This window comes from Humulus lupulus, chromosome 2, assembly GCF_963169125.1.
Source record: "Humulus lupulus chromosome 2, drHumLupu1.1, whole genome shotgun sequence".
Lineage (NCBI taxonomy): Eukaryota > Viridiplantae > Streptophyta > Magnoliopsida > Rosales > Cannabaceae > Humulus > Humulus lupulus.
This window is the reverse complement of record NC_084794.1, coordinates 99918052-99939438: the sequence shown is the minus strand read 5'-3', so window position 1 is coordinate 99939438 and position 21387 is coordinate 99918052. Positions and strand designations below refer to the sequence as shown.

The following is a 21387-nucleotide window of genomic DNA, read 5'->3' as shown; positions in this document are numbered from 1 at the left end:
ATTAATTTTTTTAATAAACTATATGGTAACTTATTATATTATATTACAACTCATTAGTTTCTTAAATAAACTCGAAGGTTACCAAAATGTATTTTAAATAATAAAATATTATAATATAACATAAAAATAATTAATTGATATATTAAGATGTCTATAAATGAGTTTGGGAGGAAACAAAAAGCAACTGAAACAATATGATCTAAAAATAAATTTTTAATAAAAAAAGTGACCACTTGATATCTCAACCAAAATGTAACTTTGTACAACTTATAAAAAACAAAAAATTTAGGAATTTTTTTTCTTCAAAATCCAGTATACTACGATGATTTGGCACCACTATTTATGTAAATAATTTAGTTGAATATATTTTTGTAAATACTTAATTTTTTTTGTTCATAATAGTAAATTTTCCAATAAAAAATCAGTATTATTAATTTATATATTTTCAATGGAGCTACTTAAACTAATTTTAGCTGTATCTAGCTGGAATTCAACCTCGGTTACGATATTAATCCACGGAGATTACTTAATTTTCACTCAAAGACCAACTTAAATTTTTTATATTTTTATTTTAGTCTAATTATTATTCAGAAGACTTTGGCCGCCTCAGTCTGATTGTGATAGTGAACCAATTAGTAAAATATTTATTTGTTTATTTATTAATTGTGATAGTGAACCAAATACTACAATATTTATTTATTTGTTGTTTCGCATGCATTGTGTAATTGGAGAGGCTTATTCACGAGTTGAGATGAAATATAAATATGGGTATAGAATCGTTTAATATTAGTTGATTTTATTATAATCCCTTTCGTAGTACATTTATGTTGAGAGAAATAAGGTAGACAAAATTAATAGTGGGCCTACTATATTAATTATTCTTTAGTAAAATTTAAAAGGATCATCATTTATGGTCAAAATTATAACTAAATGGACAAATTTCCCAAAGTCAAAATTGAAATCAAATCTAAATACGAAATGAAGGTTAAGCAAAAAAAAAAAAGTAATTTTATCTAAACAAAATTGAGTAATATAAGTTTTAATTATTATTATTATTATTTTGGGTAATTTTCTTAAAAGTTGTTTATAAATGATCAAATTTAGTAAATAATAAAACGGGATTTTGTTTTAAAATTTCATCCAAAATAAGAGAGATTTGGGATAGGGATAGAGCAACAGAGATATCATTTTCTCACGCTTAACTCGTGGCGCGATTTGATTGGTGGGAGAGAGGAATCAGATCCATCTTACGCCTGGGAATATCCAAGTCCAGTTGGAATCAACGTATAAAATGCCGCCACGTCACGGTTTCTTCATTCACAAAATTACAACCTAAAAAAGAAAGAAAGAGAGAGGGTATTTGTGCAGAGAGAGAGAGAGAGAGAAAGCACGTGACATAATGCAAAAGTCTTCTTCTTCGTTCAATTGTAAATGACCTAACCCCAATACAGGCCTAATAACCCTCCTCTCTCTTACCGGAGAGAGGTGTGTGTAACGTTACTCACCTTCTTCTTCTTCTTCTTCTCTTTTCACCCAACTCACCCTTCCAATTTACCCTTTTTGCCATTCACTTCCATAGCTTCTCTCCCTCTCTCACTTTTTTTATTCAAAGAAAGCCGTGGGAAAAAAAAGTGGTCGTTGAGGATTTGGATTTGGATTTGTTTTTTTTTTTTGGTTGCTGTGATGATGCCTGTGGTGGAGGCGAGTTAGTTTTAGGGTTTTGTTGTTGTTGTTGTTTTGTTCTGTTTGTCTGAGCTGAGAATTTTAGGGTTTTGGAGGCTGGGTTTGTAAATATGGAGAGATCTAATAGCAAAGATCTCTGTCACTTCGTTGATAATTCTTCGAGTAAGCTCTCTCTCTCTCACCTTCGAGATCTCCGGATTTTCCTCTCTTTCTCTTTGTTTCAGATTTTTTTATTTATTTATTTAGCTGAAAGAGTTTGTGTTGGATTTTGGAGAAGAGAGCTCCGAAATCTTTTGAGTTTATTTTTGTGAATTTGTGGAATTTGAAGCATTATGCAGCATGAGATTTGGTTTTTCATACTCGTAGTTTTTCAGTGAACAAACGATGGGGATTTTCTTTTATGAGTTTTGATTTCTGAGCAATTCTCTTAATTCTATATTCTTTTTGTTTATTGTGTTAGGTTTATCTTTAACCTCCTTCACTTTTTTCATTCGAATATCTTTTAGTTTTACTTAGTGCCAGCTTTCGTTTGTAGTTTTAGATTTTGCTAAAGTTCTGGATTTCCGTCGGTATTTTATGTTTATTTTGTGGAGGGTAGCTTGGTTCTGGGTTGTGTATTGTGTGGAGAGTTTTAGAAAATAAGGTAACAATTTTGTTGCTGTAACTTATCTGAAGTCTCTTGATTTGTGTTTACTGATTTGTACTAGGAATTGCGTTTGAGAATATCCCTACTCGTCTATGTGAATAGTTGGGGGTGTGCAATTACGTTAAGTACATTATCTATTGTGTTCATTGTCTAATTGGAATTTTGCAATCTATTTGTAGTTTGTCTATCTGTGTCATCACCTGTTATGCTTTAAAAATATAGAACTTTAGTTCATGTTTATTGCAGCTGAAACTTTTTCTTATTTTCATGCAGGTAGTGCACTCTTTGATGCGTCGCAATACGAATTTTTTGGTCATAATGTTGTTGACGAAGTTGAGCTGGGGGGTTTGGAGGTAGAAAAGGATGACAACGCTTTTTTAAAATCTGCTAATAATGAGTACCATTTGTTCGAGAGAGAAGAGGTAGATAAATTTCCGTCATTTTGATCTTATGATGAACCATCAAGTCAATCATGCAACTATTTTACAATTCTTTGTGTTGCCATAATACACATTATAGGATCTGATATATTAAGCTATTCTTTTACTAAACTCAAAGCTGAAATTGGTTAGTTATCCCAATAGCTATAGTTGTCAATGCTTTGCGGATGTATTTGGCCTGATAAATTTTTTTGAATGGCCTAAGCTTTGCTGGATTAGTAGATCTTTTCTCAAGTTAACTAAGGAAAAATGGTAAATTTTGTAGATGCAGGTTTATCCTGATTGGTAACCACACTACAACTTTAATGTTGAGGTTTATGGTTCAAATACCCCACCCAGTATTTTTAAAAAATGTTGAATTCTAAAGCATAATAAGAATATTGAAAAATGAACATTCCACAGCACGAATTTGCAAGGGTCTTTGAGTAATTTCTAGGTTTGATTTAATTGCTTACAACTTTACATTATATTTGTGGAAATGGATTTACTTTGCAAGAAGGAAAGACTTCCTAGTTTTGTGAATCTCATGCTAAGTGGCTCTTAAACAGTGGGTTGCTACTTACATAAGTTGAAATATAATTTTCATCTCAACTTTAGAGTTTTATACTGCATGAATTGAATGCCCATCTTTTAGTTGTAGTGGTACTAAATTTGCTAATTCAATTTTTTATCCTTGGTAGAGCATTCAGGAGGTCTAGCTTTTTTTTTTTTTTTTTAACAGAAAGAACTTAAGAGAGATCAACTAGTATTTAGATTCCAAACAAAACAATGTTCATCACTAAACTTTCATTTGACAATTATGATGTTGCTCTCTATTTAGCGATATGAGATTTTTTTTGTACATTTTGTTGTTCCTTTATATTAATACTATGTGTACTGACTTGTAGTTATTGTTTTCCTATGCTTAGAGTCCAGGGTTGGGATCGTTACCTGATGTGGATGATCTGGCAAGTACTTTCGCAAAGGTCAGCTTCCTTGACTTAAGATTAATTAGGTCATTGATGACTGTACAATACAATAGTATTACTTTAGACTTCTGAGGCTCAAATCATATGTTCCTCAAATTAAAATGTCCCAATTTCAAGTGGCCAATGCCAGTTATCATAGTTTTAAAGCTTTCAAATTGTGATTTTTCCTGCTCTGTCACACAGTTGAACAAAGTTGTAACGGGACCAAGGCACCCAGGAGTTATTGGTGACAGAGGTTCTGGTTCCTTTTCACGCGAAAGTAAGTAGTTTGAACTTTGTAATCGATTATGTTAATGCTTAATTTACATACACTTAATTGGATTGGAGGATTATTATTATTTTTGTAACAATACTAAGAAAAACATAATACACGGGGAACAAAGGCTCTTTTTGAAAATTGAAAATTTTGAGGGCAGATGTAACACAGATCATAATTCATGGGATTTTCTAAAATCAGTTCATATCAATCTTTTAGGCATTACAAACCATGATTTCTAAATGTTATTTGGTTACAGGCTTACAGCTACTTAACACCGACTCTTGGTTTTCCCTTACTCCAGAGTTGTCTTGACACCTATTTACTACAAGTATTTTCTTTACTTGTTGGTACTTGTTATGTGTTGTTTTTTTTAAATGAATAATGATCTGATGTTGGTGACCAATGCCCTAAGATACCACCTATGCCCCTTCCATTGTGGCTCTTATGTTGGTATTCATCATTGAAGAGTGGTGATTGTCTTGACTGGTGATCAATAACATTGCATTAGTTTTTTTTTACTTAATTGTTTACAGCATTTATTGACTGCAAATGATGCTCCTCTTCTGGTTACTTCCTTGAGGATTCCAAAAATTAGAAGTAGCTAAATTATTGCTAAAGCACCTGTATAAATTGTGTTCGGTTGGATTCTGTAGGATAGCAGAAATAATTGCTTTCTGTGCTGTCTGTATAGTACTTTAAGTCCACAAGTCTCATGTAATTGTGATTTACTTCAGGTTCATCTGCTACTGATTGGGTGCAAGATGGAGATTTCAATAATTGGTTTGATCAGCAGATGTTTGATATAGAAAGTGCAGAAGAAGGGAAGAGATGGTCGTCACAGCCCCAATCTTCTCTTCGTTTTGGAGAATCAAAACCTTTGTATAGAACATCCTCTTACCCTCAGCAACCCTTGCAGCATCAATTCTCCAGCGAACCAATTATAGTACCTAAATCAGTGTATACCTCTTTCCCTCCCCCTGGAAGCAAGTCTCAGCAAGCTTCACCACACCACCCAAATCATTCATCCCTTCCCGGTGCATCCCAAATGCCTTTCTCTACACCAAGCCTGTCTCACATATCTAATCCTAATCTCCATTTGGCTGGTTTGCCTCATGGGCTACATTATGGAGGGAACATGTCTCAATTTACCAGTCCTGGCCTTTCTTTTAATAGCAGGCCTCAAAATCATTGGGTCAGCCATGCTGGAATATTGCACGGGGATGACTCCAGTCTTTTAAACAATATATTGCAACAACAGCTGTCTCATCCAAATGGGCTTTTGTCCCCACAATTGCTGTCCCCACAGCAGCTGCAACAGCAGAGACTGCATCATTCAGTTCAACCATCCTTGGCCCATTTTGCAGCACTGCAATCCCAAATTTATAATACTCATCCATCTCCCTCACATAGAGCTATGCTTGGATTGCCTGACATAAGAGAGCAAAGACCCAAACACAGAAGCAACAAAAATTTGCGTTTTTCTCAACAGCCTTGTGATACTAGTAGCCAGAAAAGTGACAGTGGAAGGCTGCAATTCAGATCGAAGCACATGACATCTGAGGAAATAGAGAGCATTCTTAAGATGCAACATGCTGCCACACATAGCAATGATCCATATATAGATGATTACTATCACCAGGCTAGTCTTGCGAAAAAGGCCTCTGGATCAAGGTCAAAACAACCTTTCTGCCCATCTCACCTAAGGGAGCTCCCTTCTCGAGCTCGTGGTAGTTCAGATCAACATTCTCATCTTTCTGCTGATGCGCTTGGAAGGCTTCCTCTCTCTTCTATACGTAGGCCTCGTCCCCTTCTTGAAGTTGATCCTCCATTGACTGGTTCCGGTGATGGCAGTTCTGAGCAAGTTTCTGAGAGGCCTTTGGAACAGGAACCAATGCTTGCTGCTAGAATAACCATTGAAGATGGCCTCTGTCTTCTTCTTGATATTGATGATATTGATCGTCTCCTGCAGTTTGGTCAGTCACAGGATGGAGGTGTACAACTTAGGCGAAGGCGGCAAATCCTGCTAGAAGGGATGGCAGCATCGATTCAGCTTGTTGACCCACTTGGCAAAAACAGCCATGCAGTGGGGTTAGCTCCGAAGGATGATCTTGTGTTCCTACGTTTAGTCTCTCTTCCGAAGGGCAGAAAGCTCCTTTCCAGGTTTCTGCAACTACTTTTCCCTGGTAGTGAGCTTGCCCGTATTGTATGTATGGCTATATTCCGCCATTTGAGGTTTTTGTTTGGTGGCCTTCCATCTGATCAAGGAGCAGCAGACACCACAACTAATCTTGCAAAGACAGTGTCTGCATGTGTGAATGGCATGGATCTGCGTGCACTAAGTGCTTGTCTTGTTGCAGTTGTTTGTTCCACAGAGCAGCCACCACTCCGCCCCCTTGGAAGCCCTGCTGGGGATGGAGCTGCAGTCATTTTGAAGTCTGTTCTGGAAAGGGCAACTGAACTTTTGACTGATCCACATGCTGCTGGAGGCTGTAGTATGCCTAATCGTGCTCTCTGGCAGGCTTCCTTTGATGAATTTTTTGGCCTTCTTACTAAGTATTGCTTGAGCAAATACGAAACTATAGTACAATCAATCTATTCACAGACTCAGCCAAATACAGAGGTTATTAGTGCAGAGGCAGCAAAAGCAATACACCGTGAAATGCCTGTGGAGCTTCTACGGGCCAGTCTTCCTCACACTGATGAGCATCAGCGAAAACTTCTATCAGATTTTGCACAGCGATCCATGCCCATTACTGGATTCAGCACCCATGGGAGTAGCGGTGGTCAGTTAAACTCTGAATCAGTTAGGGGTTAATTTGTCAGTAAACTATTTGAAATGTGACAGGTTTCAATACAGCATGGAGGGCCACCAGCGTCTCTTCATTTGCTTTCACAATGTCAATGTGCTAAGAGTGGAATGAAGCAGCATTGGAGTGCAATGGGTATGCTCCTATGTCGGAGTCATTTTAACACTTCGACCTTTTATCTTTTCTTCAGATATTTTATTTGCATAAGAGCAAAAAGAAAAAGAAAACTGTAATTGTCGTTTTTAATGAATTTTATAGTGATATGCATAAATGTGTATTATGATGGAAACAAGTCATGGGAGTTTGAAACTGGAAGATGGGTTCTTCTGGGGAGCTTTATTTTGGTGCTCTGTGTTGAACTCCAGCCAAAACTGGAAGCATAGGGGATAGTACATGTACAGGGTAGTTTTTTTCATAGAGCCTTCAAAACTCCTTTGTTCCTGCTCATTTTCGAAGACGTTTATTATTTGTCTGGGAAGATGTTACAAATGGGCTAACCCTTTTGCTTCCTCTCTCTCTCTCTCTCTCTCTCTCTCTCTCTTCCCCTTTTAACTAGTTTCCCTGTACGGTGAACAATGCTTCTACAGATTCACCATACAACCAAGGTAAAGTTGCAATCTTGATCATCACTTATTTTGTGACAGTGAATGTTACAAATTTATTGTTAAGGATATGTTTAGTTCTCCATTCACCTTGCAAATGCAATATCTTTTAATCTTATAATTTGTTGTTTTACTTGGGCGTTGAGATTAGTTGTTACTTGTTTATATGTAGAAATTATGTAAATCCTGGGCTAATATCAAACAGGGTTAAAATATCACAAGTTTCTTCTATTTGACTAAATTATTCCAGTTTAGGTGGAATTTAGTGGTTGGATTAATTTTTCTAATATATTCTCTAATCTTGTAATCATGATAAAAATTATCAATCTTATTATTAATTATTTATATTGTAAAAATACAATTTATGTTATTTCTCATGCTTTCTTTATTTTAATTCAGTGTTGAGACTTGAGAGAGTTAAAGTTGGTGTCAAGCTAGGTTGAGATTTATACTAAATGTTGGTAATATCTAGTACAAATTTTAGACTTGATACAATGTGCAATATAACTTCTTTTTTCTTCTTTTGGTATTGCGTAATACAATTCCTGATTTAATAAAATTAAACATTGTATAATGTATTACAATAAAAAATTTCCACCAAACACGTTGTATTTAAATTATACACAATAATACATAGTTCTTATGTGGTGCATCATACCTAAATCTCTAAAAACGGTCAATATTTGAGTTAATCTAGGGTTAATACCCAAGTTTGGGGGAAGAGCAACCTTGTGTAAAATCTCAAGATTCGGGGTAAGTAATTTTGATGTAAAAATATCATAGGCATGCTTTTATTAGTTTTTTTACTTTTGTTTTTTTATTTTTTTTGCGATGTGATGAGATATTTGTATTAAGCATTTTTTTAAAAATAAAATATTATAATCTTGACAAATGTCAAAATTTTAGGGATTATTTGATGATACCAATTCGATAATCATATCAAAATTTAATTTTTTTTATGAGAATTTAACTTTCATGTTCATATTTTGAATATCCCTATATACTTAATTCTCTACGAGCATATGGTGTAAAAAGCATAAGTGATTTCAATTTTTTAAATTGGTCTGGTACTAATGCAAAGATGCATTGATTAGAAGAAAGAATAAATAATAATAATAATAATAATAATAATAATAATAAGTGAGTTGGTCACAAGGGAAGGTAAGAGAGCAAAAGAGGAGACAGACAGGAGCAGAGTATATGCAATGAACAAAAATTAGAGTAAACAAGAAGCACACACCTGGCTTCTCCTCCTTCACTTTGCATATGTTGTAAGCCACTTATTTAATGGAAAATCAAAACATCACATTAATTTTTTATTATATATTAATTATACCATATATATATATTGATGGTGTATATGGGTGCCATGGGAATGGACACAGTTTAACACTAGACTCTAAAAGAAAAGGGTTGTGTTTTACTGTTCTCTAACTCTAATATATATATATTAATGGGGGTTCCAAAGTTAGGGGGGAAAAAGTAGAATTGGACGAATATTATGATTGGAAAAGAATAGTATCAGAAAATTAAGCAAATAGGTTATGTCGTCTCTCTCTTGAAGATTGAAACATCCACAACGTGCCATCTATACATACATATAATTTGTTTTGACTTGCCAACTTGCGTAACTAATGACAGATCCACACAAATATTTATATATTAATTGGGGGTTGGGGGAGAGGGAGCTGGAGGATTATATGCTCTTCATTAGTAATCATATGTCTTATATATAATATTACTTATCAAATCCACCTGTTAGAATATCGTTATTATAAATTCCCATATATTGTGATGTTTTACCTCAACAATGCCGCCGCTTTAATAATATAAAAATAAATAATAAAAACAAAAGCATCACTCTCACTTCTGACTGCCTCAAAACAATGCCACAAAAATCCAAGTGCTTCATAACAAGGGTCTTTGTATATACATACCAATGGTAGGCTAGGCGGCTTTGATGGTATTTTATATTTATGTATAAAAATAAAATAAAAAAAAGTTTAATATTTGGGGAAGCATGAAAATGTGAATATTATAATACTTAGCCCGTTTATTATGTTACATGAATTAAAAAAAAAACACAAATTATAAAAAGTGGTGAGTTCTGAATTTTGTTCACAGAAGAAAAGTAATTCAGTGAAATGTTTTTATGTAATAACATTTACCTCTAAGCTCTTGGTCAACTATGTGACAAGTTTAAGATTAATGTAGAACATATAATAATACTAATATATATTTTTTTTTGTAAAGGCATAAATGTAAGACTGGTTCAAATATTCCTTTATTGTTTGTTTTCGTAAGGCAACTATACTTTTATTTATTTGATTTTTCTTCTGATAATAGGAACAAGTCAACTAAAACCTTTCGAGAATGCATGAACGTGTATTCTATTAACTTTGCTCATTGATTATATTTTGGCCCACAATTAAAGGATAACTATAAGACAGAGACTTTGTCCAAGCCTCTTCTTTACTTCTATGGTATTTCGTTATTTTCTCTCATTTTCCTACTTCTAAGTCACATTCTTCATCACTCCTCTCTCCCGCCAAACATACAGACTTTTCTCATCAACCAAACACTTTTCCTCTCTTCTTTTTTTTTTTCATCCAAAACTACATTTCAATTCATATTGGTTTAACCCTGACTTAAGGGAGATCTTTTAAGGTTGTGTTTCAATCCTAGATCATGTACTTTCTCATTATCATTAATGATCTCTTTCTGGGTTGTTGTTTCTTCATAATCTAAATTCTGGTTTGTGTGTGTATTTTTTATATCAAACTCATTTGAATTTTCCTCATTTCAAAACTGACCTCTCTTTGTATGTATAGTTTTGTTTTAAGGTATTCTGATAGACTTTATTTTTTTGCTACGGATTGTGATAGACTTGATTAAGTTTTGAGTATTGACCTTTAATGAATATCCGATCATAATGGGTTATGAAATTGGAAAGTCTTTTGTGGTGATCTTTTCTGTTTATTATTCTATCTTTGGTTAATTTATCTTTAACATGTTTGCTACAAATATTTTATAGAAAAAAATTCCCCGAGGTTTTCCTTACAGTCAAACGAAAAAGTTGCATATTAAACCAACCCAATAGTCCTAAGATTTTAATTTTAAGGTTAATCTTTGGTATTTGCAGGCATGGATTTTGTAGATTCAAAGAGGAAGAACAACTTTTCTGTCAGGATCTTTTTGGCTGCTTTCCTTATTAGTCTTTCAATTTTCTGGTTCAAGCAGTCACCAATTTTTAGTTCTCCCAACTTGGTATGTTTCTGATTTTATATGCAAATCTAAGACTTGTCATTATAAACTTTGATTAAGTATTTATATTAAAATTTAAATAATAATAATAATAAAATGTCTTGTCACATAATTTGCATAACAATTGATCAAGTTAAGGTTTTCTTCTATGTCTAGTTCTCTAAACCAGAAGCTGGAGTAACACATGTGCTGGTAACTGGTGGAGCTGGCTATATAGGTTCTCATGCTTCACTAAGGCTGTTAAAGGACTCATACCGTGTAACCATAGTGGTATGGTATCCCACTCATGAATTTTTTTTAACCTCTGTTTAATCTTATTATGTCTTTGAAAATAAGCATTTAAACTGATTTATTCAAAACTTTGCTCATCTCATTTTACAGGACAATTTATCTAGAGGCAACTTGGGTGCTGTTAAGGTTCTTAAAGAGCTATTTCCAGAGCCAGGAAGGCTTCAGTTTATTTATGCTGACTTGGGGGACAAACAAGCTGTATCCTACCTAAATTATGTTTTAAAAAAGATTTTCTTCATTTATATACAAATTCAAAATCATGTTTTCCCTTGGGAGTGAACCATATTATATCCAATAAGCTTTGTTGTCTTCCTTCACTGGCTTTTTAGGTCAATAAAATTTTCAGAGAAAATGCATTTGATGCAGTGATGCATTTTGCAGCAGTTGCTTATGTTGGAGAAAGTACACTTCAGCCTCTTAGGTAATTTTCTTTCCTTTCAACTTCTAAATTGTGGTTGGTTATTTCTAGAACTACAAATTCAACTGAAACCTTTTCAACTTCATTCAAATTTCGCTTGTGTTCATTTAATGGCTGAAAACCAATCCCCTAAGAGTTGTCTTTAATCTGCATTGTTCTCAACATTTCAGATATTATCACAATATCACATCAAACACTCTTCTGGTTTTGGAGGCCATGGCAGCTCACAAGGTGAAGACTTTGATCTACTCTAGTACATGTGCAACATATGGAGAACCGGAAAAGATGCCGATTACTGAAGAAACCGAGCAAGTGAGAAATTCCAAACCTTGATTTCTCTTCTTGAATATGGAAACTGCAATTCATGCTTTAAAACTAGTCACATTGAGTTACTTAAACCCATGAATGTCAATCGGACATAAGTTATATGCTATAAAAGAAAACCTTTGCCTTCTTCTTTTTCTTCTTCTTCTTCTTCTTCTTCTGTTTCTTGAGTTTTATTGTAGTAAAGTTATGTTCACCAAAACAACATTTTAATTTCAAAATTCTACTGCTGAACAATGTTTCGTTTCCGAGAAAGACAAGAAAGGAAAAACAGAGAATTTCATGTACCAAGTTAGATGAAACACCCATAAGAGCCCCACACAAAAGTGTGTAAATGTTTATGTTTATCACCTGGTTGTCTGTCCAGGTCCAGAATTCATATTTTTACATCATCCCATGTACCTTTTGCAGGTGCCAATTAATCCATACGGAAAAGCCAAGAAAATGGCTGAAGATATCATACTGGACTTCTCCAAAAACTCAGATATGGCTATCATGATCTTACGGTTGGTGATGCCAATGTTTATTCATATTTTAAAATAATTGGTTTGCTAAAATTTGAAGCTGATTCTCTTTAGCACCTTCTGTACGGAAAACATAACATAGGATCCTAAGTTTCTAGATAACTTTTTTTTTGCTTAGATCGACTGGAGACTAACAAGTGAGTTGCTATATCAACAGGTATTTCAATGTGATTGGATCGGACCCAGAGGGAAGACTGGGAGAAGCTCCTAGACCTGAACTACGCGAACAAGGTCGGATATCTGGTGCTTGCTTTGATGCTGCTAGAGGGATTATTCCTGGACTGAAGGTACTTTACCCAACTTTTTATGTTCTTTTCTCCACTTTCAGATCAAGTCTTATCATCCAGGCAAACAACTAAATTTTGTTGATTTCAGGTGAAAGGTACAGACTATAAAACTGCTGATGGTACCTGTGTAAGGGACTACATAGACGTCACTGATCTGGTTGATGCTCATGTGAAGGCTCTTGCCAATGCAAAACCTGGGAAAGTTGGCATCTATAATGTTGGCACTGGAAAAGGTTGGCATTCTGGATTTCTTTCTAAAGCTAAAATAAAAGTTTCTTTTTAGTTGTAAACAATTTGTGTCCTGCTTGTTTTTCCTTCACTGTTAAGATTCTTCTAATTGCAGGTAGATCAGTAAGGGAGTTTGTGGAAGCATGTAAGAAGGCAACAGGGGTGGACATAAAGGTCGAATACCTTGACCGAAGGCCAGGGGACTATGCTGAAGTTTACAGTGATCCTTCCAAGATAGCACGAGAGTTGAATTGGACTGCCATGTATACAAACCTTCAAAAGAGCTTAGAGATTGCCTGGAAATGGCAAAGCTCACATCTCAATGGTTATGGCTTTCAAAACCCGTGAAGTTTGACATTTTTCACTCATGATAGCAAGTCAGGCTGGAGTAGAATCCCCAGTAGGCCATTGGAGAGGGTTCTTAATATTCATTGGTGGGAGTCCTTCCTCGTTTGTTGATAAGGAGCTTATAAAAGTAGGTCATGATATTTTGCTGCAGCTCCCAGTCGAAAAAATAAAGATAAAACAGAGAAAAAGAAATCATTGCCTAGATTATATAATTATAGAAACATTTGATACTTAGACTACACGTGTATACAAATTTCTGTTTTGTAAATTGAGATTTATGTTACTCTATTTTAGCGGCTCTCAAAATCAGTTATATTCATGAGTCCCCATTCAATCTTCCAGAAAAACATGAGTATTTTAAAAGAACTTTCTTTTTTTCTTTTTTTGGTAGAAATATGAATATAGAAGCATCGAGCTAATAGAGTATTTTAAAAGAATATAAGCCATTATTGAACTTGAAAAAATGCTTAGTAAAGTAAAAAATCTGGAAAGTCTGTATAGTCATTTAATTAACTTAATCACAATATTCTGAACAAACTTGACAGCAGGATCAGGTTGCGTTACCCTTTATATTTTCTTGTTCTCGCTGTTTTGGACAAATTCTAGAAGGAAATTTGCGTTAAGGCGCATAAACTACAATCTAATCTACCAACATCAAAGAGTGCATAAAGCAGCCTCAAGAATTTACGTTATATTCAGTAATTACATTTGCAACAAAGACTACATATTCCTGAAGTATAAAGTAGCAAAGCTGTAATACTTTACTCTTTTAGTAACTTAAAACATTGTCAGACTATAAGACGTCAAGTAGAAAAGATTTCATATCAGACACAAGATTTCTGCTTCTCATTTCAGCAGTCAGTTTTTTTAACATATTGCAGACCTCGGCTGTTCTATGTTGTGCAGCATCATCAGAAAGAAATGAATGTACTTGGTTTCCGACTTCAATCCAGCTGTATCCTGGTTGCTTCTCTGTTCTTCTCTCTTCCATCAACATTCTTATTCTTTGAACTTCTTTCCATCTGCCGGCCTCAGCATGAATGTTTGACAAGAGCACATAATTTGAAGCCCTATGAGGTTCTTGTTCTAAAAGCTTCTCAGCAGCATACTTACCAATTTCTAGATTCCGATGTATCTTCGCAGCTCCAAGCAATGCCCCCCATATCCCAGGAGTTATCTTGACTTTCATCTCCAGCACCATTTTGAAAGCTTCTTCTAACCTACCAGCCCTTCCAAGCAGGTCAACCATGCAAGCATAGTGTTCAGGCAAAGGTTCTATCTTGTATATATCTGTCATATTCTTAAACAATTCCAAACCTTGAGTAACAAGCCCAGCATGACTACATGCCGACAACACGCCAATGAAGGTGACCTGATCCGGAGCCATCCCTTCAATCAGCATTTTTTCAAAAATCCCAACTGCCTCTTTACCATATCCATTTAAAGCATACCCAGCAATCAAAGAATTCCAAGAAACAATGTCAATGTTTCCCGTATCTTTGAACGCTAGTTCAGCATTGAAAACCCTTCCACATTTCGCATACATTGTGATGAGTGCATTGCAAACAAACAAATCATTTACATAACCACTTTTCACAATCAAATGGTGAAGTTGCTCCCCAACTTGCAAAGCGGCAAGATTGGCACATGCACTTAGTCCACATGACAGAGTTGACTGATCGGGTCTTCTTCCTTCCTTTCTCATCATCAAAAAACTTTTCAAAGCATCGATATATAACCCATTTTGCAATAAACCAGAGATCAGAGAATTCCAAGAAATTATGTTCTTTTTTCCCATTACATCAAAGATCTCGAATGCTTTATCCATCATGCCCGCTTGAGCATAACCAGTGATCATAGTATTCCAAGAAACTAAATCCTTATTTCTCATTTGATTAAACAAATATTGAGCTTCAGCCATTCTACCACACTGAGCATACCCAGCAATCATGGTGTTCCAACAAACAACATCACGCATGCCAATATGATTAAAGATCTCACTAGCTTCAACCATTCTTTTACTTTGCACATATCCAGAAATCATAGCAGTTTGAGCTGCAATATTTTTGTAAGGCATTTGGTGAAGTAGTTGTCTTGCTTCATCAAGCTTTCCAACACGAACATACCCATTTATCATTGTGGTCCATGATACAGAATTCCTCTCTGGCATCTCTGAGAACAGTTTAACAGCCTTATCAATTTGGTGGTATTGAACATAGGCTGCAAGCATTGCATTCCAAGAAACTACATTTCTACTTGGCATCTGTTCAAAGAGATTCCGTGCTTCTGCAATCCTGCCATGACGGGCGAGCCCACATAACATTGTAACACATGAAACAACGTTCGGCTCTGGCATCTTCTTAAAGAACTTCCAGGCAGAATCCAAATCGCCAACCTCAACAAACCCATTTACTATCAAATTCCACGAAACCACATCCCTCTCACCCATTTCCTCAAAAAACTGCACCCCAAGATGCATATCTCCATTCTTGGTATACCCTGCCAACATCGAGTTCCAAGAAACTAAATCCTTTACTGGCATTTCATCAAACAATCTTTTAGCCTCATCATACAGCCTTTTCTTAGCATAACCTGCTATCATGGCATTCCAACAAACTGTATCTCGCTTATCAGGAAGTAAACTAAACAGTTCTCTAGCCTTTCGAAGCTCACCATTACGTGTATAGCAAGTGATCATTAAAGTCCAAGAAAAAAGATCCCTTTTAGGCATTTTAACAAACACGTCATAGGCTTCCTCTACCTTGTCATTATGCAAGTAGCCAGAAATCATGGTATTCCAAGAAACTAAATTTCTACGAGGCATTTTATCAAACTGGTAGCGTGCATCCCTGATTCTACCATTCTTGGCATAAGCAGAGATCATGGAATTGTAGGTTACAATGTTCTTTTGAGTCATTTGTGAGAAAAGCTTAATGGCTTCTTCAATCCGACCCGATTTTCCCAACTGGGTAACCTTAAGATTATGATTAAAGACAAGGGTCCCCATTTCAGCAAATGATCTCAGCCTCACTGATGTCTACCTACAGAGACCACGTACGTGAGGATATACCAATACCATGTTGAAGCGAAGAGCCAGTTAGATACAATCACGACCGTTGGTGCCTAATAGCAATATTCTATGGAGAAATTGGCGGAAAAATTTCCTTTTCTTTACTTTGTTGAGGAACTTAATCCTCTAATCTCTTTTTTTTTTATTGTTTTTGTTTTGGGTGAACCTCCCAAACCTAAATTTCCTTAAAAAGTTCGCAGACCCGTTATATGCCAAAACAAACCTACGTGACCCTCTGAAACCAAGTACATGTTACAATTTTATATGCGTGATGACTCAAATAATAGTAATGTTAGACAGCAAAATGTGGTTGCACGACTCAAATAGAATCAAATGCATAATAAATGAGGAGAAGATTTATAACGGTTCAGTCTAATTAGTGACTTACGATAATTTAGTCACTTTTATTGTTTACAGCTCTACTAAGTCCTAACCGCCCGATCAAATAAACTAGAATCAATTGAGTCTTTAATAGTTTGGCCTAATAATGAGTTTTTTGCCCTATGAAGTCTCTAAAAGTGTTAAGATCCTTTCGGCCCTTATTTAGAGTGGGGATAGGGTTATATTAGGTGAGTGGCCACTCATTGCGAAGAATAGCTAAATCCCACAAGTTTCAGGATTATTTCTGAAAAATGATTTAACTGAAAGGGAAATATAATATTACAAACAAGCAAGATGTTTAGTCTACATACGGGGGAGCAAACAACCTTGGGGTGTGAACAACCTCTAATTGCTTGCGTCCAAATGGGGTTTGCAAATAGCTCTGCCATGTACGCGAACAACATCCATACCAATGGCCCAATCTGTTAGTCCACATCACCAATTGCTTTGCACATCATCTTGTCCAAAAATGGGTATAACATCTATATAAAAAATAATCTCTTTTAAAAACCAAAACAAATTAATGAAAAACACAACAAGAAGCCATCTCCCATGAATATGCTAAGTCTCTATCTTTGCAGTTGGCGTTTATTTGCTATAGATTTTCAGAGTTCTTTTATTTTGATCTTGGTTTGCAATATTGGATGATAAAATGATTAAGTGTGAGATGGGTGGGTTTTATCGGGGTCGATATATGGGTGGAAGTGGATATGGCTTTAATGAGTCGAGGTACACTGGTTAGGGTGAAAATTGGTAGATAAGACATTAAAGTAGGTTAGAATAATATGACAAAAAACAAGGATGTCAGCGGTTTGTATTGTTTAATTGGCTTGTTTTAGTGTGGTACACTTGCACGCGAACCTTACAACTATTTTTTTTTTGTCTATTTCCTTAGAATTGGGGGAGGGGGGGCAATGCTAGTGGGTTATCCTATTGGAAGTTGTTAGGCTAAAGGCTCTCTTTGAGACAGAGCAAATCTCCCAGTGCACTCTTGCAATTTCATTCAACATCCTTCCAAAATATTACAAAGAAAATATTTATACTTAGTAGCAATTCAAACAAGTTCTAATAGAATTGGTTACATTCTCTCACTCCCTCAACGTCCCAATATCACCACGTAGTCTCTCAACCATCGTGGCTTCACGCGCTCTCTCTTGCTACGCGCTTTCTCTTCCTCTGTTTCTCTTCTAATTCCTTCTCCTTTGGCTCGAATATCACAGTTCTCATCTTCCCTCATTGGTGCTTCTTCAGTTGGCTGAACCGAGTCCTTTCCCCATCCCTTTACTTGCTCCTGGATTGCAGTAGAGTCCAACTCAATTGGGCTTGCCTCTTGGGCCTTACTAACACTACTCCCCTCCACGAAAATAACCTTGTCCTCAAGGTTGTGCAGCTTGTACATATCGACGAAAGCATCGAAGTCCTCCCATGTTGCATCTTCTAGAGAGCTCAAAGATCAGTGTACCAGAACCTGTCGAATGGCTTTGTTGTTGTCCTTGTGAATCCGAGTAGCTAGGATAGATAATGGAATCATGAGAGGTTTGTTGGCAAGGCTCATTTCTGGTAAGGGGTAGCAACTTGTTGGTTGCTTTCCATGATAAGGCTTCAGCAGGGATACATGGAAGGTCGGGTGAAGACGACTACCTTGGGGCAACTTCAAGGTATAGGAAACTGGACCTACTCGTGCTATAACTTCAAAAGGACCAAAGTAACGACGACATAGCTTGGAGTTGAGGCGATGAGCAACTGTTGTCTGACGGTATGGCTGAAGCTTCACAAGGACTAGATCACCTAGTTTGAATTCGACATCCCTGCGTTTCTTATTAGCTTGTTGACGCATGCGATTTTGAGCTTGTTGAAGATTTTGTCGTAGCTGGTGTAAAATAGCATCCCGTGTAAGCAGGTCATCTTCTACTGCTTGAATGGTTGTGGCACCCCGAGTATACGAGGGAATCGTTGGAGGAGTGTGTCCATAAACAGCCTGGAAAGGTGTCATACCAATAGCTGAGTGATGACTAGTGTTATAATGGTACTCGGCCCAAGACAGAAACTTGCTCCATTGCTTCGGATTTTCGGCTGTAAAAGCTTGTAAGTATTGTTCCAAGTATCTCTTGGTTACTTCGGTTTGGCCATCTGTTTGAGGGTGGTAAGCCAAGCTCATCTTCAGTGTAGTACCCATCAACTCAAATAGTTTCTGCCAAAAAGTACTAGTGAAAATTGGATCTCTATCTGAGATGATAGTCTGAGGCATGCCGTGAAGTCGAATCACCATGTGAGAAAAGAGATCAGCCACTTTGGTAGCTGAGTAGTGATTCGGTAATGCCCCAAAATGAGCATATTTAGTAAATCTATCAATCACCACCAAGATATTAGTCACTCCATGTGAGTTAGGCAGTCCCACAATAAAGTCCATAGCCAAATCTTCCCAAACTCGTTCTGGAATTTCAAGTGGTTGGAGCAAGCCGTAGGGAGCTGTGGGTGAATACTTAACCGTTTGGCAAACCAAACAGGCTGAAACAAATTGGCGCACATCCTTGCGCATCCCGTGCCAGAAAAAATTTGCTCGCAAGCGTAATAAAGTCCTGTCAATTCCTGCGTGACCCCCTAGAGGAGAGGCATGAAATTCCTGAAGTAGCTGCTTCTTTAAATTCGAATGGGCACTGATAAAAAGTTTCTGGTGATAATAGAGAAAATCGTCCCTGTGTGTGTAGACAGTAGTATCTAATTTTCCTTGTTGCAGTTGTTCATGAATAAGGCGGAGATCTGGCTAGGTTATATTTTCTTGGCGTAACTCATCCAGAAAGTCGAAAGAACCTGCACTGATTGCCAAATGAAGAGAAGAGGAAGACCCCTCGGTCTGCCTGGATAGTGCATCAGCAGCAGAATTTTGTTTATCTGCCTTATACTCGATGGAGAATTGGAATCCCAGAAGTTTTCGAATGAAGTGTCGTTGTTCCGGAGTTTGAATAACTTGTGTTAACAGCTCACGAAGGCTTTTATGGTCTATTCGAATGATGAAATGTCGTCCAAGAAAATATTGGCGCCACTTAGAGACAACCTCTACAATGGCTCTCCGTTCTCGGATATATGCCGAAGCCCCAACAAATCTGGGACCAAGCTTCTTGCTGAAATAAGCCAAAGGATGTCCCTCTTGCATCAATACCCCTCCTATGCCAACATTAGAAGCATCTGTCTCAATAATAAACTCCTTTGAAAAATCTGGCAGTCTAAGAACTGGTGTGTGTGTCATGGCAGTTTTTAGTTTCTCAAATGCAGCAGCTGCGTCCTTAGACCAATTGAAATTGTCTCGTTTCAATAGCTCCGTGAGTGGTGCGGCAATGGTGGCATAATGGACCACGAATCGTCGATAATACCCTGTGAGACCAAGGAAACCTCGTAACTGTTTCAGCGAGGTAAGTGTTGGCCAATCTACCATGGCTGTAATTTTTGAAGGATCCGCTTGTACCCCTTCCGAAGACACCAAATGCCCCAAAAATTCTATCGTTCGCTGAAAGAACTGGCACTTACTCGCTTTTGCATAGAAACTATGGTCTCTAAGTAGTTGGAGAATCAGTCGGAGGTGACCAACATGTTCAACTTCGCTGCTGCTGTATATAAAATGTCATAAAAAAACACAATAATGAAATGTCGCAAAAATGGACGAAAGACTTGAGTCATTGCAGCCTGAAATGTTGAGGGAGCATTAGTAAGCCCGAATGGCATTACCGCAAATTCATAATGCCCCTCATGAGTACGGAATGTCGTCTTATGAATGTCCCGACAATCCATACGAATTTGGTGATAGTCGGCCCTAAGATCCAACTTCGAAAATACTTTAGCGTTGCCTAGTTCATTCAAAAGCTCCTCAATGGTGGGAATCGGAAATCTATCCTTGACTGTGATGCCATTTAGAGCTCTATAATTGACACAGAAATGCCAAGACCCGTCCTTCTTCTTTACTAACAAAACGGGCGATGAATATGGGTTGGTACTCGATCGAATGAACCCCATCTCCATCATTTCTTTTACAAGCTTTTCTATTACATCTTTATGGAAATATGGGTACCGGTAGGGTCTAACATTCACTAGTGTCGATCCTGGTTGCAAAAAAATTATGTGGTCCACGACTCTATAGGGAGGCAGCCGCTTGGGTTCATCAAATACATCAGCTTACTGAGTCAGAATTCCCTTGCCCTGTGGAGGGAATGTAGTCTCCAAAGTAGTCAACTCGTCCCCTCGATTACCTTGTTCTTCAGTGATAGCAGTCAACCGAAACAGTCCCCTAACCTCTCCCTCTCTCAAGAGAGCATTAAACTGTGTATACGACAGCTGGCAAGTAGATACATCAGTGGATCTAGCTAGCTTTACTGCACTTTGTTATCCCAAAATTTGAAAACGATGACGTGGCAATAGAAATGACAAATGGCAAAGAATGGTGGGGTGATCTGGCTTAGGAGTGACCCGGTAGACTAGTGAAGAATTTTGACTGGCCAGTCAAGTGTCATGACCGACCAGTCATGACCTTGTCCGAACAGTCACATGTTTGTCTGCCCAGGCATGACCTTGGCCGACCAGTCATGACCATGTCCGACCAGTAATGACCATGTCTGCCCAGTCAGGTGCATGTCTGCCCAGTAAAGTTTTTTGCCGACTAGTGAAGGTTTGGCCGACCAGACTGAATGTGATATGGATCGACTAGACAGAGCAGGGCTACGCAAAAGATCCCAGAAATGGCTTCAACAAGAATCAGTCTTGGCTTGCGCGGGAATCTCTCGGTTTATCCCATAAATATAGTGTATCGTTATATTTTGAATATTATTGTGAATTAAATATAGTGAGAATAAAAAAAT

The 21387-nt window shown here is 36.8% G+C and overlaps 3 protein-coding genes across 3 annotated transcripts; 2 read left to right on the top strand and 1 right to left on the bottom strand.

The window, feature by feature from the left end:
* The first annotated feature begins 1374 nt into the window (after positions 1–1374).
* Positions 1375–7490, top strand: LOC133818283 (protein PAT1 homolog 2-like). The gene is made up of 5 exons (XM_062251061.1): positions 1375–1845; positions 2603–2751; positions 3678–3734; positions 3921–3996; positions 4731–7490. Exons 1-5 carry the CDS (start codon positions 1794–1796, stop codon positions 6809–6811), a joined length of 2415 nt encoding a protein of 804 aa, XP_062107045.1. The 5' UTR covers positions 1375–1793; the 3' UTR covers positions 6812–7490.
* A 2414-nt stretch (positions 7491–9904) lies between these two features.
* On the top strand, positions 9905–13377 carry LOC133818282 (UDP-arabinose 4-epimerase 1-like). The gene is made up of 10 exons (XM_062251060.1): positions 9905–10072; positions 10548–10672; positions 10826–10939; positions 11051–11158; positions 11290–11381; positions 11549–11690; positions 12114–12208; positions 12384–12513; positions 12602–12746; positions 12857–13377. Exons 2-10 carry the CDS (start codon positions 10550–10552, stop codon positions 13087–13089), a joined length of 1182 nt encoding a protein of 393 aa, XP_062107044.1. The 5' UTR covers positions 9905–10072; positions 10548–10549; the 3' UTR covers positions 13090–13377.
* Positions 13378–13639: 262 nt separating this feature from the next.
* LOC133818281 (pentatricopeptide repeat-containing protein At4g02750-like) lies at positions 13640–16578 on the bottom strand. The gene has a single exon (XM_062251059.1). The coding sequence runs from the start codon at positions 16094–16096 to the stop codon at positions 13883–13885; it is 2214 nt and encodes a 737-aa protein (XP_062107043.1). The 5' UTR covers positions 16097–16578; the 3' UTR covers positions 13640–13882.
* Positions 16579–21387: the final 4809 nt, after the last annotated feature.